Source organism: Polypterus senegalus, chromosome 2 (genome assembly GCF_016835505.1).
Source record: "Polypterus senegalus isolate Bchr_013 chromosome 2, ASM1683550v1, whole genome shotgun sequence".
NCBI classification, from domain to species: Eukaryota; Metazoa; Chordata; class Cladistia; order Polypteriformes; family Polypteridae; genus Polypterus; species Polypterus senegalus.
In genome coordinates, this window is record NC_053155.1 from 271807354 (window position 1) to 271830526 (window position 23173).

At 35.8% G+C, this 23173-nt stretch overlaps 1 protein-coding gene across 10 annotated transcripts in view; it reads left to right on the forward strand.

The window, feature by feature from the left end:
- The window catches only part of cnksr2a (connector enhancer of kinase suppressor of Ras 2a), a 763738-nt gene that overhangs the window by 459154 nt on the left and 281411 nt on the right, over window positions 1-23173 (forward strand). For all 10 annotated transcript variants that reach the window (XM_039745560.1, XM_039745565.1, XM_039745561.1 and 7 more), the window contains one exon: window positions 22448-22659. In XM_039745560.1, coding sequence (XP_039601494.1) covers window positions 22448-22659 — 212 coding nt within the window. The remainder of the gene's footprint in view (window positions 1-22447; window positions 22660-23173) is intronic.

Sequence of the window (23173 nt, forward strand, 5' to 3'; positions counted from 1 at the left end):
TTTATTATTTCCTTTATAGCTTTTGAGAATGTGAATTATTAGATGCAATAATAGCGCATAAATATGTTATGCTTTCCTTTAAAATTCCTTCCACAAAAATTTTTATTGTAGTTTTTTTAATTATCTATACTAATAAAAGGCAAAGCCCTCACTGACTGACTGACTGACTGACTCACTGACTCATCACTAATTCTCCAACTTCCCGTGTAGGTAGAAGGCTGAAATTTGGCAGGCTCATTCCTTACAGCTTACTTACAAAAGTTGGGCAGGTTTCATTTCGAAATTCTACACGTAACGGTCATAACGGTCGATAATGGTCGACAACGTCAGTCATATTGAACTTTCTTATTTATGGCCCCATCTTCAAGAAATTTGGTAGGCGGCTTCCCTGCGCTAACCGAAACCGATGTACGTACTTATTTCATTGGTATGACGCCACTGTCGGCCGCCATATTGAACATTTCCAACGTCACTAATTTTCCAACTTCCCGTGTAGGTAGAAGGCTGACCCCATCTTCACGAAATTTGGTAGGTGGCTTCCCTGTGCTAACCAAAACCGATGTACGTACTTATTTCAGTGGTATCATGCCACTGTCGGCCGCCATATTGAAGTTTCCAATGTCACTAATTCTCCAACTTCCCGTGTAGGTAGAAGGCTGAACTTTGGCAGGCTCATTCCTTACAGCTTACTTACAAAAGTTAAGCAGGTTTCATTTCAAAATTCTACGCGTAATGGTCATAACGGTCAACAACGTCCGCCATGTTGAACTTTCTTATTCATGGCCACATCTTAACAAAATTTGGTACGCGGGTTCCCAACGCTAACTGAATCTTACTTAAGTACATATATACGTCCATAGCCTGCAGCTCGGTCACCGTGTGAGGCGGCGTTGGGTCCCCCATCCCAAGCCTCCCACGTTGTTGGCTGTCTGCCTATATAAGGCCGTCCGTCGCTCCAGTCTCTACATTCCCTTCCTTGCTTTCGCCACGGGATTCACGTCTCCCTGCTGATAACGACAGCCTTTTTATTTAATCCACGCCTTCTCCGCTGTTTTATTGTTCATTTATTACGATTATAGTTATTGTGTATGTATTTTAGACTTACTTAACATTGTTCATGTACCCATTTCCTTTATCATTCCAACCGTACCCGCATTAACATGTCTATCGATCACCATCGATCAAAGAACCGTCATTTACCAAGTGGTTTCCATTCCCAGAGATGGCACCTACTTTTTCCATTCTCTTTGTTACATATTGCACGGCCATATCAGGCTCACTCTTGATATCCGGAGGAACATTGTGTCTTATGTATTGAATGACTGGGACAGGTTCAAGGTGTGGACTGATGACGGTACAGGAGATAATTATACTACACAGGAGCAATAGAAGAGTGAAATGCTTAAGCCCTTCACCTATGCATCTGCATGTGAGTTGATGGCTGCCACTGAATTGTTCGGTTGTTGCTTTCAAGTGTACTGAAATGGCCAAATATTTTACACCTTTCAACAACCACCAATGCCTCTTAAACATCTTAGATTCACAGGTGACGATTTCAGTAGTGGACACTGTTTATGAATGTTTAAACTCTCAAAAGCTGGATGTGAAGTTATCGATGAAACCGGTTGTATGCTTAGAACGCTTGACAGATGCCGAATGTCACTTCAACACAAGTCTTGCAAATACAGTTGTAATTGGAACAAACCATGAAACTCAAACCGATTATGACAGCAGCAATCCAAGCTGTGAGATTTGAAACAAGATTACTGTTCACATGGCCAACTGTACGTTGTATGCTCAAGAGTAAGCTCAGCGCACAGCTTGGTCGCATTACAACCGGAGGGCCGAACTGACAATGAGGTTTACAAGGAGATCCTTAACAAATAATTATTGGTATATTTTCCCTCAGTTTAAAAAGGTTTAATTTTCTTCTTAATAAATATTTTAAGGCAGTACTTCGCTGCTGCGAAGCGCGGGTATTTTGCTAGTCTATACTAATAAAAGGCAAAGCCCTCACTGACTGACTCACTCACTCACTCATCACTAATTCTCCAACTTCCCGTGTAAGTATATGGCTTAAAATTGGACAGGCTTATTCCTTACAGCTTACTTGCAAAACTTAAGCAGGTTTCATTCAGTAATTCTACGCGTAACAGTCATAACGGTCAACAACGTCCACCATGTTAAACTTTCTTATTTATGGCCCCGTCTTCACGAAATTCGGTAGGCGACTTCCCTGCGCTAACCGAAGCTGATGTACGTACTTATTTCGGTGGTATGACGCCACTGTCAGCCGCAATATTGAACTTTCCAATGTCACTGATTCTCCAACTTCCCGTGTAGGTAAATGGCTGAAATTTGGCAGGCTTATTCCTTACAGCTTACTTACAAAAGTTAAGCAGGTCTCATTTTGAAATTCTACGTGTAATGGTCATAACGGTCAACAACATCCGCCATGTTGAACTTCCTTATATATGGCCCCATCTTCACAAAATTTGGTAGGCGGCTTCCCTGCACTAACCGAAATGAATGTACATACTTATTTCGGTGGTATGACGCTATTGTCGGCCGCCATATTGAACTTTCCAATGGTCTTTGTTACTTATGGGCCCATCTTCAAGAAATTTGGTACGCGGGTTCCCAACGCTAACTGAATCCTACTTATGGGCCCATCTTCAAGAAACTTGGTACGCGGGTTCCCAACACTAACTGAATCCTACTTACGTACTCATATATGTCCATAGCCTGCAGCTCGGTCACCGTGTGAGGCGTCGTTGTGTCCCCCATCCCAGCGCCTCCCACGTTGTTGGCTGCCTGCTTATATAAGGCCGTCCGTCGCTCCGGCCTCTACCTTCCCTTCACGTCTCCCTGCTTTTCCATTCTCTGTGTTACATATTGCATGGCCATATCAGGCTCACTCTTGATATCCGGAGGAATATTGTGTCTTATGTATTGAATGACTGGGACAGGTTCAAGGTGTGGACTGATGACAGTACAGGAGATAATTATACTACACAGCAGCACTATAAGAGTGAAATGCTTAAGCCCTTCACCTATGCTTCTGCATGTGAGTTGATGGCTGCCGCTGAATTGTTCGGTTGTCGCTTTCATGTGTGCCAAAATGGCCAAATATTTTACACCTTTGGACAACCACCAATGCCTCTTAAACATTTTAGATTCACAGGTGACGATTTCAGTAGTGGACACTTTGATGTTTATGAATGTTTAAACTCTCAAAAGCTGAATGCAAAGTTATCGATGAAACCGGTTGTATGCTTACAACGCTTGACAGATGCCAAATGTCACTTCAACACAACAAGTCCTGCAAATACTGTCGAACCAGCAGCAGTGGGCACATCAAACCCATCCTGCTCCGTCTTCACTGGCTCCCTGTGTCTTACAGAATCAAATATAAAATCCTACTAATAACCTACAAAGCCTTAAATAACCTCATGCCAAACTACATCAGTGACCTTCACCATCACTATGTACCTGTCCGCCCACTAAAGCCCTCTGATTCTGGCAATCTTGTTGTGCCCCACATTAATCTACACTCCATGGGTGACAGGTCCTTCAGCTGTATAGCGCCCAGACTCTGGAATGACCTACCGAAATTAATCAGATCAGCTGATTCCATAAATTCTTTTAAAAAACAACTTAAAACTCATCTGTTCAGGAAGGCTTTTAGCTCTACTTGACTTCATTCCCCTTCTTTCAGTTTACCTCTCTGTCAAGATGCTCATGTAACCTGTATGTGTGTGCTAGACCATCAATTCTGTTGTCTGTTAGGCTTTCTCTGAATTTACTGTCTTAATCTTCTTTATTTATTTATTTTGTTTGTACTATGCTATATACTGTATACCCTGCTGTTCTTTCTTATATTCTGTAAGTGCCTTGAGCATGGGAAAGGCGCTATATAAATAGAATGTATTATTGTGATTGAAACAAACCATGAAACTCAAACCGATCATGACAGCAGCAATCCAAGCTGTGAGATTTGAGGCAAGATTGCTTTTCACATGGCCAACTGTACTATGCATGCTCAAGAATAAGCTCCGCGCACAGCTTGGTCATATTACAACCGAAGGGCTGAACTGGCAACGTGGTATGCAAAGAGATCCTTAACAAATAATTATTGGTATGTTTTCCCTCAGTTTAAAAAGGTTTACTTTTCTTCTTAATAAAAATTTTATGGCAGTACTTTGCTGCTGCAAAGCGTGGGTATTTTGCTAGTTTACCTATAAAAGACCCAAATATGACTGGAATGTCATCTTGCAGATTTTTCCAAAGGCCTTTGGTCTTCTGTCATTCCAAATGGGATGAAGTGAGCTTTAAAAAGATTTAATTGTTTTTTAGTATTATACTTTCTATTGAGGTATTTAACCTGGCACTGAAAAGTTCAAAAATGGTTCCAATTAATAATAATATAATACCTTTTTGAATAACTTTAGTCCACTGTAATTTGTAGTGCATAACATAATAGCAAATACCATACTACATACAGAGTGGCTGGATTGTTGAGTTGGCTTAGACACTGATCTTTAAACCACAAACCTACAAGTCACTTACTGTAACCCTCCTGTAGTCCAATTACAAAAAAAAAACAGGTAAAATTTCATTACAATGAAATTTTCATTATACAGAAGTATTTTTATGGTCCTGACAGTTTCCCCATATTACACGAGTCCATAGAAATCTCGTTACTACGAAGTACATTCCAGCAGCTACTTTCAATACAACGAAGTCACCTTGAAATGCCTGAATAAATCATCCACAGATGTGGTCACAGCTCAGTTGTGCACAACGATCCCCAAACAGAAACGTTGTAAAAATAAAAATTTCTTTCTTCTAACTTTTCTTGTAGTGTTTTTTTTTTTTGCTTTTTTGTTTTAGATGGTTTTCAGTGATACCTTTTGCTTATTGCTCATCAACATTTGAAAAACATCCATTGGAATTTAACTCACTCCTATAGAAATGGCAGACACAAAAAAACGATTAACAGTTCATATTAGAAAAAAAAGTTTACATTTTTGCAACTCTCGATTGCGGCAAAAAGAAAAAAGACGTTGCCAGTGAATTTGGAATTTCGCCATCAACACTGGCAACTTTCTTGAAAGACCGAGCAAAAAAAGAAGAACAAATTTCAGGTTGCAAATGTATGCAAACTGCTGCATTTGAAGACGTTGATGCTCGTTCAAGAAACATTCCTATTAATGCAGCCCTCATTCAAGAAAATTTGAGTTTTCTAAACTCTCTTGGGACCGTCCACAAATGGAGAATACATCGAAGAGCATCCTGAAGTGCGATCACTGTGTCTGAGGAAGACTGTTTATATGTTGCTGGGGCAACAGCAGGCTCACAGCTCTGCTGCATCTCTCCGCCAAAGAAAACTCGATGAGTGATGCAAGGAACATTGTAAATGCAGTGAACAGGATTACTTGGCCATTAACCTGGCCACAACCCTGCGTGACTGCTGTGTCTGTCTATAGCAGAGTGGCAGATCCTGCTACAAAAAATAACCCTGCTGTTCCTGTTTCAAGCTGAATAAAGCTGGTTTTGCTAAGGTACTGAGACTCAGCCTCGTGTTTTGGGGTGTAAGACAGGGACTTATAGCGTGACCTCGATCTTTTAGAATTCACTGCTGTGGCACCTCACTGCAGCACTGTGAGTCTACTGTTGCCCTGCCCCAGCAACGGACAAACAATCTTCCACAGACGTGACAATCATGCTTCGGGACGCACTTCAGCGTGATGTTCCCGTTGGGTGGGGAGTATTGGGAGGAGATCCCAAAAGAGTTCAGAAACCTCACAATATGAAGAAGAAGAAAAGGATGATTCGGCTTCTGATTGATAACTGTGCTGCACACAACATGTTTTTGCATTTAGATAATGTTCGCTTTTAATTCCTCCCACCCAATTGCATAGCAGTGCTTCAGCCATTGGATTTGGGCATCATTCGAACCCTGAAAGTGTATTATTGCAAGGAAATGCTGAGAAAAATTCTCGTCAGCATAACATAGACAGGAGAAGATTAAAATTAACGCGAAAGAAGCTATTGAAATGATTGCAGATGCTTGGACGCAAGTTAAAGAAAGCAGTGTAGCTACAAATACAGAATCTCATTACAACTAAATAATTTTTAGATCCCTGGAAGTTCGTTGTAACAGAATTTTACCTGTATATGTAAATATTTTTACTGTTTTTACTCTTCTACTACTTGATAGATTCTCGTAACTCAGTTACTGTACTTTTTATCATATCAGTTCCCAACCTAATTTTGACCTCTTAGAGCTTGGTGATTATGATGTCACACATTGCAAATCACTGCAAAACCCCCCTTCAGAAGTCTTGATATAGTTTAAAATATTTTTTTTCTATATAGTTTTTCTGTAAAGATATACATTTGTGGGAGTTAATATGGACATATACAATATGCCCTGAAGGTGAGGTAGCTTTTCATTTAGAGTTCCAAATTGTCTGCAATTGATCTCTAAATTTCATGTAAAACTACTTTAGCTGAATTGTGAAATGAGTCTCTTTTTATCTTATATTGATTGTCCTAATATTTTTTTTTCTAAAATTAAAAAGTGACAAAAAATGCAAGGTATATTTTTATTTACAAAATGATCTATTGTGGTGGTTTATTGGTAGCCTGAAAAAAATTGAAAATGATCATTGGTTGTGTTTTAGGGTTTAGAATTCATTTAGATTAAGCAGGACCATAGTCACCCAATGGAAAGAGAAGTGATTCAGGAAAAAATAAACACACACAGAATAAATTCTTCATGGTGGATAAAGCTTATAGGCTGGTTGTTCAGGGTGGCAAATCCAACAAATAAATAGCACCATATGAAAATAACAACAATGTTTCTATTGCCATCTGATTTTAATGTAAACTCAGTTTTACATGAAATAGATATCATTTTAAGCCACAGTTAGTCATGCCATCTTCAGCAAAATAGCTGAAATCAAATTTATTTTACTATAACGCAACATTCCCAAACCTCTTTAATCCAGTTGAAAAACCCAGAGGAAGGAGACAAATCCATTCTGATGCTATAAATACAAAGCACTGTAGCAGCTTTGCCACCTTATAAGGTTAACTAAAACAGCTTTAGTCACTTTTTTGTATTTATAACATAAATGCAAGGTGTTTGATTTTCTATGAATGTGCACAAATTTGCTTTTATTTTAATTAGCAGCTGTAAAACAGGCCCAGTAGAGAATGGTGAGTGTTTGTTTTATTCCAGGTAGGTTCCAGCCTTGCACCGTGAACTACCATGATGTGCTTCATATTCTCACTGCAGTAGTTGAACACCTTCATAAAATGTATATGCAAATCGAGTGATTGTGGGGCAATTTATAAGGGCCTGAAAAGTTTTTGGACTCATAAGCAAGCCTGTGTGCCACTTCATTTATAGCTTTACGCAAGGCACCTAGTACTGCTAAAAACCTTTTTGTGACAAAAAATTGGTAAAATCGTTCATTTAATTGAAATTAATTCAAGTGAATTGATTGCACAAAATAGTATAAACATATGCTGTTTAATTTAGGATTTTTCTTTAGTCTAAAATGAAATTTACATGCTAATGTGTAAGATTTGAGAAGTTGGCTCCTGTGTTGTATAGTCTACGTGTATAAAGGCAAATAATGACTCAAGCCATACTGTATACAGTTTGGTTATGATACATGCATAGATATTTTGAGTAAGTTGTTCACCACTGTGTGCTACCATCGCTGAACTCTAAAACATGACTTAAAGAAATATACTGTACAATTTTAATACCCTTTAGAGGGCGCTGGTCAGTTCTGAGAGGTATCATACAATGCAATAAGCTAGTCTTAATGAGGTTCTAAGTCAGAACTAACTCTCACTCCAGTAGAAAAACTTTAATATTGTCTTGTTACTAGAAATGTATACCAACACATTATGAATCCTCAGTATAAAGTGACATTGACCCAGTTTGTCCAATACTGAGTTGCTTGCCTCCCACTCACCGTTTCACCCAGAACAAGTCACGTATCTCACCTGTACTCCAATAGTGAAAAATTGTGCCAAGAATTCTAAGATTTGTTAGATAAAGATGTCAATTAAATATGGCACAGTTAAATAATAATAATAAAATGATTACAGTGATAATAATGAGAGTAGGGTGTGTGGCTCCAGATTTAGTCTGTTGTGTATTTTAACACAAATGACGTTTTGTTTGGGCTAATTTCAAGGAACCTTTATTTTTTCTGGAGCTTCATTTGTTGTGTACATGTGGAAAACATTGAGTCAACTACAATACCTGGTGTATAACTTCACAGCCTAACTTCACAGCCTTACTATTGAAGCAGTACTGAACGAAAGATTTTCTCACAGCATGTACAAAGACTACTTGCCAATTTCAGCATTGAATTTTATCTTTTATAAATTATGCTTTTCTTCCTGACTTCCTGTAAGACAACAGTATCTTCATTTATCAGCATCTGAGATTGCATTGTAGATAAACAAGTAATTAAATGTTTTCTTAATCTTGCCGTCTCCCTTTGCACCAATAGCAGATTATTTCATAACTGAGCAAATTTCATTTCAAACCTTTGTGTTCATCTTAGAAAGACAAATTGCAGTGCTAATCTTCTAAGCTGCAGGTCAAAAGGTTCTACAGCTAAGTCTACAATAAATAAAAAAATGAATTAAGTAACGAGTGTGAAGAACCATATACTGTAAGTCATAATAATAATAATAATACATTTTATTTATACATGGCACCTTTCTAAGAATTCAAGGACACCGAACAAACAAACAAATAAATAAAAAACACATTATATAGACCAAAGAGGAGTGAATTGCAATAGTAACAAGACTGTGAACAAGAATGGCAGTGGTATGGGGAGTGAGTGAGAGGCGGATGCGATTAATATTACGTAGGTGGAAATAAGCAGACTGGGTGATGTTATTAATATGAGATTGGAAAAATAGACAACTGTCAAGGATGACAGTAATGCTTATAAGCATACATATTTAGCTTTTACAATGTGGAATATGTAAAACAAGAAGCTTTTTCCCTGCCTTCCAAGACAGAGTAGAACTCAAGCCTATAAACAATTTAACCATCAAAGATTTAGTCATGTCCACTTGAGCTAAATCAGAGACTTGCTTAAGTTGTCATCAGGCTAGATGATTTTTCCTACAATTTTCAGTCATACTCTTCAGTTACATAATTCTAAGAGACTTGCTGTGATTGGTAGAAAGTCAATTGTTTGATGGTTTGATTTTCTCATAGTGAGTCACAACTTGTAGATTTGGGTTCTTGTGGCCCTGAAAGCTAACAGCCAATGAGCCCACAACCAGACATTCAATGCCCACAAACACTGACTGCTCCAAAGAAAAATTAACAGTTAGGGAAAGTACGTTGAACTTTGGAGTCAGAGCTATTGTCTGTTCATTGTTTTGTGTTACTCATGCAAAATCAGAAAGGAAAAAGAAAAAAGATGGTCCAACATTGTGGCATGCCCCATGTGGATTGGCTACCAGATTGAGATGAGTTTTCAGAGGTTTCACAGTGCAATACAAGATTCTGGACCATGATGAAAATTTTTGAAGTACTTGTATAAGAAGTTACCCTTGAGATTCTAAGTCACATAAATTGATGTCCTCAGAGTCCACTGTATTCATCAACTGCATTTTTAAAGTTGAAGAGCTGTCCAACTAGACATTTTATCCAGTCCTATAGTGTGACATTGAGAAGTTTGAAGAAAATCAGGATGGTTTTCCTTTTAATAAAAATAGTGTGACAATTTGTTGAAAGTTCAAGCATCTGTTGTCTTCCTCCTGTCTTGTGTCCAGTGCCGCTGAGATTGTCTCCAGCCATCTGTATCCCTAAATTTGATCAACCTTTTTGAGGATATTAAGTTATATAGCTGTATTGTGTGCTTCTCTTCCATGTTGACATTACTTCAGTCAATATGGCTACGAATTTCAAAATATGAAGGTAAAGTGTTTTGAAATTAATTCAAATTGAAATATTAGCTTTATAAAGGCTTCTACCATGGGTTAGAGTAGAGGAATCAGATTGCTAGTCATCAATCTGTTCTAGAAATAAATGTGCCAGTACGCAAAGGATATACATATATTCTGAGTGTTTCATTTTTTATATATTTTACTACATTACTTAATCTTCCATGTTTGCCTTTAAAACTTCCATTACTTATGAGTTTGAGGGCCCTAATATGAGCTTCCTCATTGACATTCAAAATATAAAAAGTGAAGTTTTTTTTTTAAATTCAAGTATAGATAAAAACCCTTCAAGTGAATGCATGTACATCAGTGTGATCAAATTAAACCTTTTCCAATCTTTCTATGCACTGGAAGCATGTGTATGTGTGTGAGTGGAAATGATTTTTCTGTTTAATTAGAAGCAGGTTTATTTTGAACAAGAAGATGTGTGAGCACAATGGGTTCTTAAGACTCCAGGGCACTTTGCTATTTTTAGACCTAAAACTGCAATGAACGTCAAAGACAGAAGGAGCCTGAAGGTTCAATATTACCTACACCTAGCTGTATAATGACAAGAGACTGTACTTACAGACTGGGGTCATTATAAAAATTGCTGATCTATGTCTCATGTCAACAAAATCTGAAAATATAACATGCTAATTAAGACGACAGCTTCAAGCTAATAAAATTTCAAACACTTGTCCTTATCCATAGATCCTAACTCTGACTTATATTTGACAAGTTTGAAGTCAGAATTGCTTTGTTATTTGGAGCAAAATAAATGTATGCACAATGTTATATTTTTCAATAGTATTTTGATGAGTAGCCCTGTTGGCCGAGGATGGCAGGAAGATAAGAAGGTACAGGGGAGGGCCGGGGTTCATCTAAGTCCTAAAAAGAACAAAGTATGCACTTGAAGGGATATCTCATGTCATCATGCCAGGGAATGTTGAAAGGGGCAGCATGCCATGTATGTGTAGAGGACACACCAGATAGCTAAATACTGGGACACCCGGAAACTAGAGAATGAGATGTGGACAGGGCACCGGCATGCAATGTTCTCTCCCAAGACACTACAGGGCAGGTGATGCAAAGGTTATAGAAAATAAATTCTATACATATAAATGATTAGGATCGGAATATAAATAATAAGCTGGTTAGGTTTGCCAATAATACCAAGCTAGATAGGTTGGATATTAGATCTAGTTAATGAAACTAATAATATTAGATTTTAGTACACAGTGGGAGATCTGAAAATTGAAAGTACTGCTTATGAGAAGTACTAGGGGCTTGTAGTGGACTAGTCACTATATACTTTCAGATTTTTTTAGAAGCCATTAAGAAGGCTCACAATGTGTTCGGTTTTGTAGCACAATGTGTAGAGTACAAGCCTGTAGATAAGAGCATAATTTATCATACCCTCAGAGAGATGCCAATAAATGTTGGATTGGAATACCTATAATTAATCCTCCTCTTCTTCTTCTTTCGGCTACTACCATTAGGGTTTGCCACAGCGGATAATCTTTTTCCATATCTTCCTATCCTCTACATCCTGCTCTGTGACACCCATCACCTGCATGTCCTCTCTCACCACATCCATAAACCTTTTCTTAGGCCTTCATCTTTTCCTCTTACCTGGTAGCTCTTATCCTTAACATCCTTCTCCCAGTATACCCAGCATCTCTCCTCTGCAAATGTCCAAACCAATGCAATCTCTCCTCTCTGACTTTGTCTCCCAACCATCCAACTTGAACTGGCCCTCTAATGTACTCGTTCCTCGTGCACACATCTTAGCATCTTTAACTCTGCCACCTCCAGCTCTGTCTCCTTCTTTCTGGTCAATTCTACCGTCTCCAACCCATATAACACAGCTGGTCTCACTACCGTCCTGTAGACCTTCCCTTTCACTCTTGCTGATAACCGTCTGCCACAAACTACTTCTGACACTCTTCTCCACCCATTCCACCCTGTCTGCACTCTTTTTCACCTCTCATCCACAATCCCCATTACTCTGTACTGTTGATCCCAAGTATTTAAACTCATCCACCTTCGCCAACTCTACTCCTTGTATCCTCACCATTCCACTGACCTCCCTCTCATTTACACACATGTATTCTGTCTTGTTCTTACTGACCTTCATTCCTGTCCTCTCCAGAGCACATCTCCACTAATAACCATATAGCAATAGGTATATTGGAACACCTATAATTGATAGAGATGATTAATCAAATTTGTCAAGGCTCCTACTTTACTTACCTTACCTTTTCCTATGGTAGGAGGAGGGTCTCCAAAATATTGGAAAGAAAAGCTATACTTAAAAAAACCTGTCATTGTTTCATTATAAAGTTTATTAGGGACTTTTGTTTTAGGTTAGAGTACTTGTTTTGTATTGTGTTTTGAAAAGTTAAAACTTAAAACTGAATCCTTTTTAGATTTCATATTTCTGTTAAATGAAATAGTTTAATAGTGTTTGTTTAATCTGAATATGAACTAAACAATTTCACAGTATAGAGATGACCGTTGGCCTGTCAGACTTGTTTGACTAGTTAATAGTTATTCCAAAAACATAATACTATCCATGCCTTAATACATTTTCTTAACCTACTTATCCAGGGCAGGGGCACAGGAAAGCTGAAAAAAAAGTCCAAATCTCTATCCTAGACATTTGAGCACTGTTGCATTTTCTGTTATCCAATCAACTGTTAATCAAATAACTTTTTTGCAATAAACCTCTCACCATTAGAGCCCATATTACTTATTCAGTGGGGCAGAATGGACAAGACAGGCAGCAACTTTAATTCCTGTTCCCTCAGTGACTGCATAATCCAAAGGCCAATTTAATTTCCTTATTGGCCACTTCAGTTCCTAGTTGGCTTCTGGTAGCTTTTCTTGCTTGCTGTGTCTATGGCTTCAGATCAGGTTTAGGGATTAGATGCTGTAAATGGTTTTCCTGTAAGGAATATGTACAGTGTTTTATATGTCATGCAAACCAAACATCTTTTCTTCAAATTATTTTCTTTGGAATAAGATAGATATCCTTTCTGAAAATGTAAAGTTCTATTGGAAAGGAATGCCTTATGATGATCTTTTAATGAAAATTATTTATTTAAAAAATTGTGCAATGACTGCAAAATGTAGTTTCCCTGACATATTAATAAATCCATGCATTATTTTGACTAATTTAGGAGGTGAAGATGAAGAATATATGAATGATACTGTTATGGATTATGTACTGTGGCTGGTGAAATGCTCTAGAGTTGTGCTCAAATCCTAGCCCAGTTATTGTCTGTGGAAACTCTTAACATTCGTCAACAGATTGTCACATCCAGAGCTGTTTCTGTCTTTCACCCAGTGCATTCTGAATAGGCTCCATTCTAACAAAAATAAATTAATAAATGATTAACAAATATGAAGACCGTATGCCAAAGGAGGAAAGCATGTAATGTAGTCCTGGAATCATACAGAATGGCTATTTGGATTTGTTGGATGGCAAGCAGCAAATATAATAAGAATTGTCATTTGTGTTATTTTCACAGTAGGATAACTGCCAACTCTTATATGCTATATTTGCATTTGTTAAACTACTTGTCATTACTTCACTGAGTTGGCTCTCATTGAATGTTTTTGCCTTCCCAGAACTTCTAACCCATACTGTGCAAATACATTGCAATTCCTGTTTTGTGTGTCTGCTGTTGAGCCGTTTGTTTCCCCTATTCTCATGCACCTCCTCCATCATGCATATGGTACTAAAGACAATCTTTGTTTATGTAAGTAGTATTCTCACCTTTTTTCACAAAAACATTCTTCACTACACACAGCACCAAATGTGATTTTTTTTTATTAAAAAAGTTACTCTACTAGAACATCTTCCTAGACTGTGTATATTATTAGAGTCTCAAATAAAATCACATATTTTGTTGGCTGTTACATTTGACAGTAAGCATTTTAGGCCTTTTTATTGGAGTATTTGCTTATTATACGTTTTGCCATTCTTCTTTTTTGTTGCATGTAAGCTGCAGTAGGCACCCAACAAAGAAAACAGAACATATAGTTGATCCTTTGAGATTTGCTTTACATATTCTGTTTGGGTTTTAGCCATGTTTTGTATTGGTTACTTCTTCTGATTCTCAGAATGTGCATGTTTGTCTGTAATTGCAAAGTGGATGTATTTGAAAAGAAACTGCCCAGCAAAATCAATGAAAATTATTTTTATAAGCTCCAACACAGTGTTTCATGAACACAAAATGTCTGAGAAACATTACATGAACATACTGACATTACAGTAACTATGGAAGAGTTGGAAAATGTTCAGAGGGTTTATTACCTGTTTGGATTTGCAATCATTCCGTCATATAATGATTCTTTCTCTTCCTGACTGTATTCATATTCTTTCATTACTGAATAATTTTGATGCAATGTATATATTAACTTTTGCATAATGTGTATTTGACTAATTATTCAAGAAGTCTAAATATTCTATGTATCCGGGTCTTAAATGTTAAATTTGAGTAGTCTTTCTTTCAGTTCCCACCAGCAGTTTTTGCTACCTGATATTATTTTGAATGCACTTCCCCTCCTTTCATATTCCTCTTTAAATATGCATTTCATTATCAAGGAGGTATTAAGATGAGTTAATTCTGCTATTATCAACTTTATTGATGCTTCTGATGAATTTGAAGAGCAGATATAAATCCCCACAATGCACACTCTCAGCCCAAAAATAGACATAATTCCCTTAGCCTGCTTTTTTTTTTTTTTGGAAACAACTTGATGCTCCTGATGCAGTCCCAGTAGTTGTTTATTCAGTGAGAACATAATGCTTCTTGATTTATATTCAACAGGTTTTGCATTATGTTGTGTTTTAATGACAACACTCAGAGAACCATCACAACATAAGAGTATATGAGACAAATAAAGATAAACGGGTGAAAAGGTAAAGATCTCCTTTATTGTTAGTAGTAGGAGATCAAACACCAATTAGAAAAATGCAGCATTAAGAGAAATGGACTATAAGTACTAATAAAGTAAATTATTATTGAGAATTACCCATTAATTTCAATAATAATTTATTATAACAGCAGAATCAATATCCATATGTACTGTTTTCTTTAAAAGCCTTTTATAGTATAGTGGCAGCACTATCTTTACAAATGGTAATGGTGCTAGCCTTTGGAAATACTGAATGTCTTAGTTACCAAAAAAATTTTTAATCAATTTATTTTTTCACTTTCTGGCAACTTAACATTTTTTTAATCTGGCAGTTTGCCACTTTTGTTATTCTGTGTACTTCAATTCCTTAAATTCAATACAAAACAGGAAGAATGGGGGTGTTCTACAACTTTTGAGCTATAGCTTTTGAATATATAATAATCACTTAATTAGTAGAAAATGTTTCACAGGATCCTTATATAAAAAAATGAAAACTTTTTGTAATTATTGTAGAAAAAACAAAGTCAGAAAATCTCAGCTTTTTTGCAGGGCCATTTCATGCAAAGGGTAAAGAATGTCTGTAAACGCATGTTTTGAAATCAAAAATACCTGCCAGTCTAATGGTTTTGATTTTTCCTCAACAAGTTCTCATTTGAAAGATAAAACACTGAATATTGTAAAATATTTGAATATCTGACATTTTCTAAGTTCACATATAGAAGATGCCATATCATCATTGGTTTAAATTTTAAACAAAACTTTATTTACTGTATGCAGGCGTTTTACCAACTAAGTAGAAAGAGCGCACTTTGGCTTTCCAGGAGAAGATTGCGATTATCCGAGCCCTCAAACTCTCCCCTATGCACACACATATAACAAAATTTAATCCAATTCAATGTCATGGGTTGCTGATGGCAGTAGTGGGCACGAGACATGAACCAATAATGAAAAGGGAATCAGACTATTGCAGGACCCACTAATAGACAAAGGACTAATTTAGAGTTTCCAGTTAATCCAACATTGCACGTCTTTGGTATGTGAGAGGAAAACTGGAGTAACTTGAGAAAATGCACACAAATATATGGTAGAATATGCAAATGAAGTGCAAGAAGAATTGGAAGAATTAACACTGTTAAGATGAATATTCTTCCTAAGCTCCTTTTTTATTTCAAAACATCCCAATATACATTAATAAATCATTCTTTAAGCAATTAGATTCAACAATAACCTCATTTATTTGGAATTCAAAACATCCATGCATCAAAAGAGCGACCCTACAAAGACAAAAGGCAGAAGGCGGCATGGCTCTACCTAACTTCCAGTTTTATTACTGGGCAGCAAATATACAGTCGATAAGAACCTGGACACAAATAGAAGAACATACACAGGCGTGGACCGCAATAGAAGCAAAATCCTGCAGTACTTCTTTGTATTCCTTGCTCTGTGCTCCAATAAACACACGTTATCGGCAATACACTAATAACCCAATTGTGCTCCACTCACTTAAAATCTGGAACCAATGTAGAAAGCATTTTAAGATGGAGAAGCTTCTGTCTGTGGCACCTCTACAAGACAACCACCTCTTTCAACCTTCACAAACATATGCAGTTTTTAATATCTGGAAAAAATTTGGAATTAACTTGCTTAGAGATCTTTATATAGACAACGTCTTTGCATCCTATGAACAATTACATTCCAAATTTAACATTCCAACTACACATTTCTTTCACTATCTTCAAATCAGGAACTTTGTTAAACAGAACCTTCCAGATTTTCCTCATCTTGCACCCTTATCCACGCTGGAAAAAATATTGCTCAATTTTAAGGAATTAGACTCCATCTCTACAATATATAAAATCATTTTACAATCCCTTCCTTTCAAAGATCCAAGAGGACACTGGGAAAAAGACCTCTCAATTAATATATCAAAAAAGGAGTGGAAAGTAGCAATGCAGAGAATTCACTCGAGCTCCATATGCGCAAAACATACAATTATACAACTCAAAATTATTTATCGAGCACATCTGTCTCGACTAAAACTCTCCAAAATGTTTCCAGGGCATGATCCAACCTGCGAACGTTGCAACCAAGCCCCAGCCTCACTAGGTCACATGTTCTGGGCCTGCACCAAATTAACATTATTCTGGACAAACATTTTTAATTACATCTCAGACAGCCTTGGACTCACAATCCCTCCTAACCCATTAACAGCTGTGTTTGGGGTTCTTCCAGAGGGGCTTAAAGTGGAGAAGGACAAACAAATTGTGATTGCATTCACTACACTTTTGGCACGCAGACTTATTCTGATAAACTGGAAGAACCCAAACTCTCCTCTTTAAGTCAGTGGGAAACTGATGTGTTATACTATTTAAAATTGGAAAAAATCAAATACTCAGTTAGAGGATCCGTACAGACTTTTTTCAAAACATGGCAGGATCTAATCAGTAATATTTTAAAATAAGCTCATAAAGCACAGAGAATTTATTAATTTAGGTATGTTTACAAGCCTTAAATTTTACGCCGTTTGGCTTGCTCTCTCTCTCAGGGGTGGGGTTTGATCTGTTCTTAACTCAATTCTTCTTTTTGTAAAAACTTGATTGTTTGTTGCAAGGGAATATTTAAGCAAAGACCTGTTACTGATTGTTATCAGGGATTTTATTATTTGTGGAATTTATGGTTTTCAAAGTGTAAAATTATTTATTTGGAGAAATATGCACAACAGTCCATGCTCATAAGCTGAACTTGTTTTAGAAGTCAGCATAGTTTATAATACATACTGTATGTATGAGAATGCAGATTATGTGACGTGTTGACTTGAACACTGAATCTATAGAGTTGCCAGTTTAAATCCCGACTCTCATATACTGTAACTCTGAACAAGTTTCTGAACGTGTCTGTGTGCCTGTAGTAAACATATTTATGTCAACAATTTCAAGAGATCCTGATCTTGTTAGTCATCTTTAGAAAAGCCATCTGACAAATAGTAATAATAATGTTTCAGAATCCTGGAAAAAAAAACATAATGCAAGAGGTCAATTGCTGATATTTCTGCTTTGCAGCTTTTATGTCAAAACAGTGTTACCAATATCTCTAAGACCAAGATAAATTGCTATAGTAACAGCCAAATATTTGTGCTATTTTTTCTTTAGTTAGTAAGTTCTAATCAGTCTGTTGTAGAAAAAGAGAAAAGAACAAAAGCACATATAGATAAGTTAAAAAAAAAACAGTTCACAAAAGTAGTCAAACATTTATAATATTTACAAAACAAGAAAAGCCATACTACTCGGATCTTTAAGTGCAGTTAATACACCTGCCTGTCTTCCTGATATACAAACTGTGCTATACTGTATTTTTAAAATGTTTTGGGATGGTGTATACCTTATAAAAGTTTTATATGAATAAGGCAATGATCATTTTGTAGATTATAACCTGTCAAACCATGGCCTACAGGCTAACATTAACCTGGTGGGACCTTTTTGACCAGGAGACATCTTCTAAAAATAACACATGGTAAATTATTTTAATTATTTGGATAAGGGCCATTTTCTCTGTAATATCCTTAAAATCCTCTAGGGGTCACTGTTCACAATTCACATCTAGGTATTTGGAAATGTTTTGGTATGTCACCAGTCATAAATGAACAATGGAACTGAAGAACAAACTGGTCATTTTTATTTTTTACAGTGATGGAAATCAGCAAAGTACATCACATTTAGAGGTAACCAACATGTTTACAGTACAGAGCTATCAGATGAGATGCAAAAAGGAAAACTAGTGTATTAAAAACACCAACAAGTAGGATTAAAAATTCAAATAGAGCAGTGGTATTGTCACAAGTCACTTTTCCTTATAATATGATAATATGAACATACTACTTGGTCAGAGACAGTAGAATCATGCAATCGGAGACATGCATTTAGGGGTGCCATGTGCGCTAGTCATGTCACTCTCGCTCTTCATTTTCCCCTTTCCCTTCACCAGGCTTGTTCTGTAAATACTGTATATACACTGTAGCCTAAAAGAGAGACCCACTGTTTTTTTTCTTATAGTTTGATAAAACAATCAATGATCTGTTTTTGAGATGGTTATCTATAAATTATCAGAATAATTTCAAGAAGAAACACATTTTTACATGTTTGGCCCTTGGGTTTTGATTGTGAATTACATTTAGTCCAGGTTGGCCTTAGAATTTCGGCATACCCTCCTCAAGACAGTCTGCATGTATGAATGGCTATATTTATAAAAGAAATCCAGTGTATCTTAAAAGTACAACCAAATTTAGGAAATGTTTGCTATGTTGGGCATCCTTGAAAAATAAGATAGACAGATGCTATACCTGTTGGGTTGTTTAATGTCAAAAACTCAATTTTTATCTGAAGAGGAATTTAAAATTAAAATATGTATATACTGTATATTTTATCAAATCTGCTACTTCAGCGCACAGTGTAACCTATCCTATCTGGTTGGAATTTATACTGTTTTGGGACAAATACATAAAGTAGTCATAAGTTTTCATTGTTTCAGTTCTTTTAATCAGAAAGTAATTCTAGATTTTTATAACACTCCTTTGATACTTAAGTGACCAAATGCTATGTGGGAATCAAAGAGCTTTGGAATGAGCTGAGGCCTTGCACATGATGAGGGCTCTGATTGCTGGTCACTCTCTAGTGTTTGTTTACACAGGGTAGCAATATGACCTTCTTGGTGAAGACTAAGCTTCTGGTTATAACATGTTCAGCTTTGATATAGTATCACAGGAATATTCCTGAATAGAGACTTTAACTGTTTCCTTGTTGGTGAGTTCTCATATCACTTTTAAATAAGGTAGTTTCCTGTACAGTGTGCACTTGTTATACAAGTTAAAATAAAATCCTAGTTTTAATTTTCAAATTCTGCAGATCATCATTGAATTTAATCAAATTTGCTAAGTATTTTCAATTCAATACATGTATTTGACAGACGAGGCATATCTAAATATGCTTGGAGAACTTAATGGTCTACTTTCATTTGTCAAATTGATGTTCCTTATTCTTATCTTAACCCATGAAGTAGAATAAGTTTCAACACATCCTGGAAGAAGGGGGTTTTAAAGAAGTATATGCAGTAAAAAATAACAAGTCGTCTTACCTATTCACTGCAAAAAATCTAGTGAAATTCTGATTTGCTGTGATGCCAAAACATAATTCCGTTTGGTGAATTCCATGCCAGGATTTTGCCTGCTGTGGCTGTATAATTTCTACAGTCAATTTTTTATGGTTTTCATAAACCAAATACTAAGATGGAAGTTGCAAGCAACTTTGAAAAGGGGATATCCAGTTCCCTTGTCCCTAGGATAAAGAAGAGAAAAAAAAGGTTACATGTTTAAGATTACAGCAGCACAACCTTACCTTCGCTAACTCATTGAAAAGTGGTCTTCAGTTATTTAAATTGGAAATAATCAATTTGTCTTTATGATAAAAAGAATTTGGCAAGGATTGTTAATATAACAGTGAATTAAGCATGCCAGGACTGGGCTGGACATTTTTTTATTTTCTGTTTATTTTGTTTCATCAGTTGTCTCCAGAACATACTATTATACTTGCTTTTTTTCTTTTTTATGAATTGTGTTTTGTTCTTCGAATAAAAAAGTTCATATGTTATGTATTTTTTTCTGTGAGTTGTTTGCTTGTTTGTTGATGTTTGTGTTTATTTATGGACTGCACATACTTCATGAATGAACACTTGGTGTTTATAGGCTGTATTCTGCAAATATGTCAGGCAGTACACATTTTCTGATGTTACTGTCATTATGACATTTATCATTTTTAACAAAATTTAAAACAGGTGACCACTTCCTAGATGAATTAAATAGGAGTTTAATAGGACATTGCTACTATAAACAATTTTGGTTATTTTGTTTTACTTGTAGCCCTTAATTTTATGAAAACTAACTTTGAGGTATTTTGAAAATGACTGCTATATTATACAGCAGTAATATTAGAAGGTGTTTCAAACATTTGAATAGATTGTTAGTACGATACACAATCCATAGCCAATAATCTCCTTCTGTAACACAAGAAAATACATTTAAAATTAAATCCATCTCTTGCATATTTAATGTAATAGGCAAAATGTTTTTGTGCCATTGAAATGATTTTCACAAGAAATAGTAATGTGACAGATTTTTTTAACATTATTTATCATAATAAACTGAACCTTCTACAAAGTTCATTACATAAAAATAAATACACCTAACTGTGTCATTGCTTTTTTAAGCAATGCAAAAAGTATAGCATTTCATGGAAAAATAATACTGTGTACTCAAAAATATTGACATAAAGTAATGTAAATATATGTAGCCATTTTTTTTTCTGCCAGAAATAAAAGGATTTGCATATATTTATGCAGCATCACTCAGGTAAGCAGTACACATTTAATTTTTGTCTGTAAAACTAATGTTCATTTACCACAACATTAGGGATTAACTATAATGTTTGCCTTTTCTAAATAAATGTAGTAAAATGCCCATCACTGAAGCAATATAGCAGTCATAACTGTTTGTTATTTACTTATTTTTGGCTTGAAGCCCAAGAATAAATACATGAGTAGTAGTGTCAGTTCAAATTGTTTTCAAATCATAATCTGATTTACATTTATGCTGAATCAAAATGTCCTTACTCATATGGTTAAAAGCCTGTATAACAGTGTTTGTTACTGGTGAAGTTGAGAGGTTACTTCAGATGTTTTCTTAGAGTGAGTGGCTGAACATACTGTAACTTATCGATCATCACTACAGATATATTCTTTTTTGTTCTCTGATTTTGTTTTAATTTAATTTGGGGTGGGGGGAGTATTGACCAAATCTAGTAGTAACAAGTACAAGTACAAGTTATTGTGTTTTAGTGTATTCATGTCTTTTCTATTTAAAACACAGTAGGAAATTCTATGTTTTATGCTTCATTTTTGCTTTCTGTCTTTTTACGATTCTCAGCACTTTACTATTTTTTTTTTCCTTCTTTCAACCATTAGCCAACAAACAATAGGCTACAAAGAAAGACTTAGCCAACAACTAACAAGCTCATTTAAAACCATTTATACATATGAGAGTTTATCATAAAAAGTTACTTTATTTATGGGTATAGAAAGAAAGAGGAGTCAATAGAACATTTTGAGCCAAGTAAAAAGCATCATGGAAGATATTTCTGACATTATTATGACTTATGGAGGATTATGAAACACAAGTTACATGAGGGTTTTTTGTTTTTCTTTGGACGTTTTTCACATCATATGTCATTATCCAGAGTTGGTCGGGTTTCATTTAAATTGAATCTTTATTATGCAATTTCTCGACCAACACAAACTGCATTGGGTATGTAACATACTGTATATAAAGGTCTGTTTTTGGGTAGTACTTTATACTAATTGCTGCGGCTATATGAATCAAAGAAAGATGTTTAATTAGCAATGCTTACCAAACTTTTGGGATTGTATTTCATTAATTATTTGATCATAGCCATATTTATGTTTTGCTTTTTTTTTCTTGATTTATGTCTTGTAGAAGACTCTTTGCTGCGGTATGTGAGTGATGATAAAATCCCTCAGGACGAGTATCTGACACAGAGAAGCAGCAAACGAGATACAGGCAAAAGATCCAAAAAGAAAGGGGATAAGGGAGGAAGTCCCAGCCATTACTTGTTACCTGGACTACAAATGGAAATAATGCGACAAGAATCTTTAAACACCCCAATTCCAGATACAGCCTTGTACCATGTAAGTTAAAAGTTCCTACTTTATGGATAAACAAGTAATCTTAAATTGTGTTGATTATTCTTTCTTTTAACCTGTGGATTATACTTTTCCTGTGAAATAAGAGAATATAATTGCAGTGGGTAACGACAAGACAGTGTCTACTTGGTCTGGTACTTTACTCTGTTTAATTAACTGCAGACACATTTTTTTATTCAGTTATGCTCATTTCTTTTGGTATATAAATTTATTGCAGGCATACTCCCAGATATTTATTTTTCTTGCACACTCTTTCAGCTGATGACTACAATTCATACTAACTGTGCCTTTATTTTTTTTTTCTATATTAATTACATAGATGTTATATAACCGACTAAATCTGATTTTTAAAAACTCAGTTTTATTTTTTACAGTGCACCTTCCATTGCTGAGCCAACAGCGCTCTTGCACATTCACGCATGTACTTAAAACACAAAGTAACATTCAGTAAAATTACTGTATACGCTAAATAAAAATCAGATGTAATATATAAAATTCA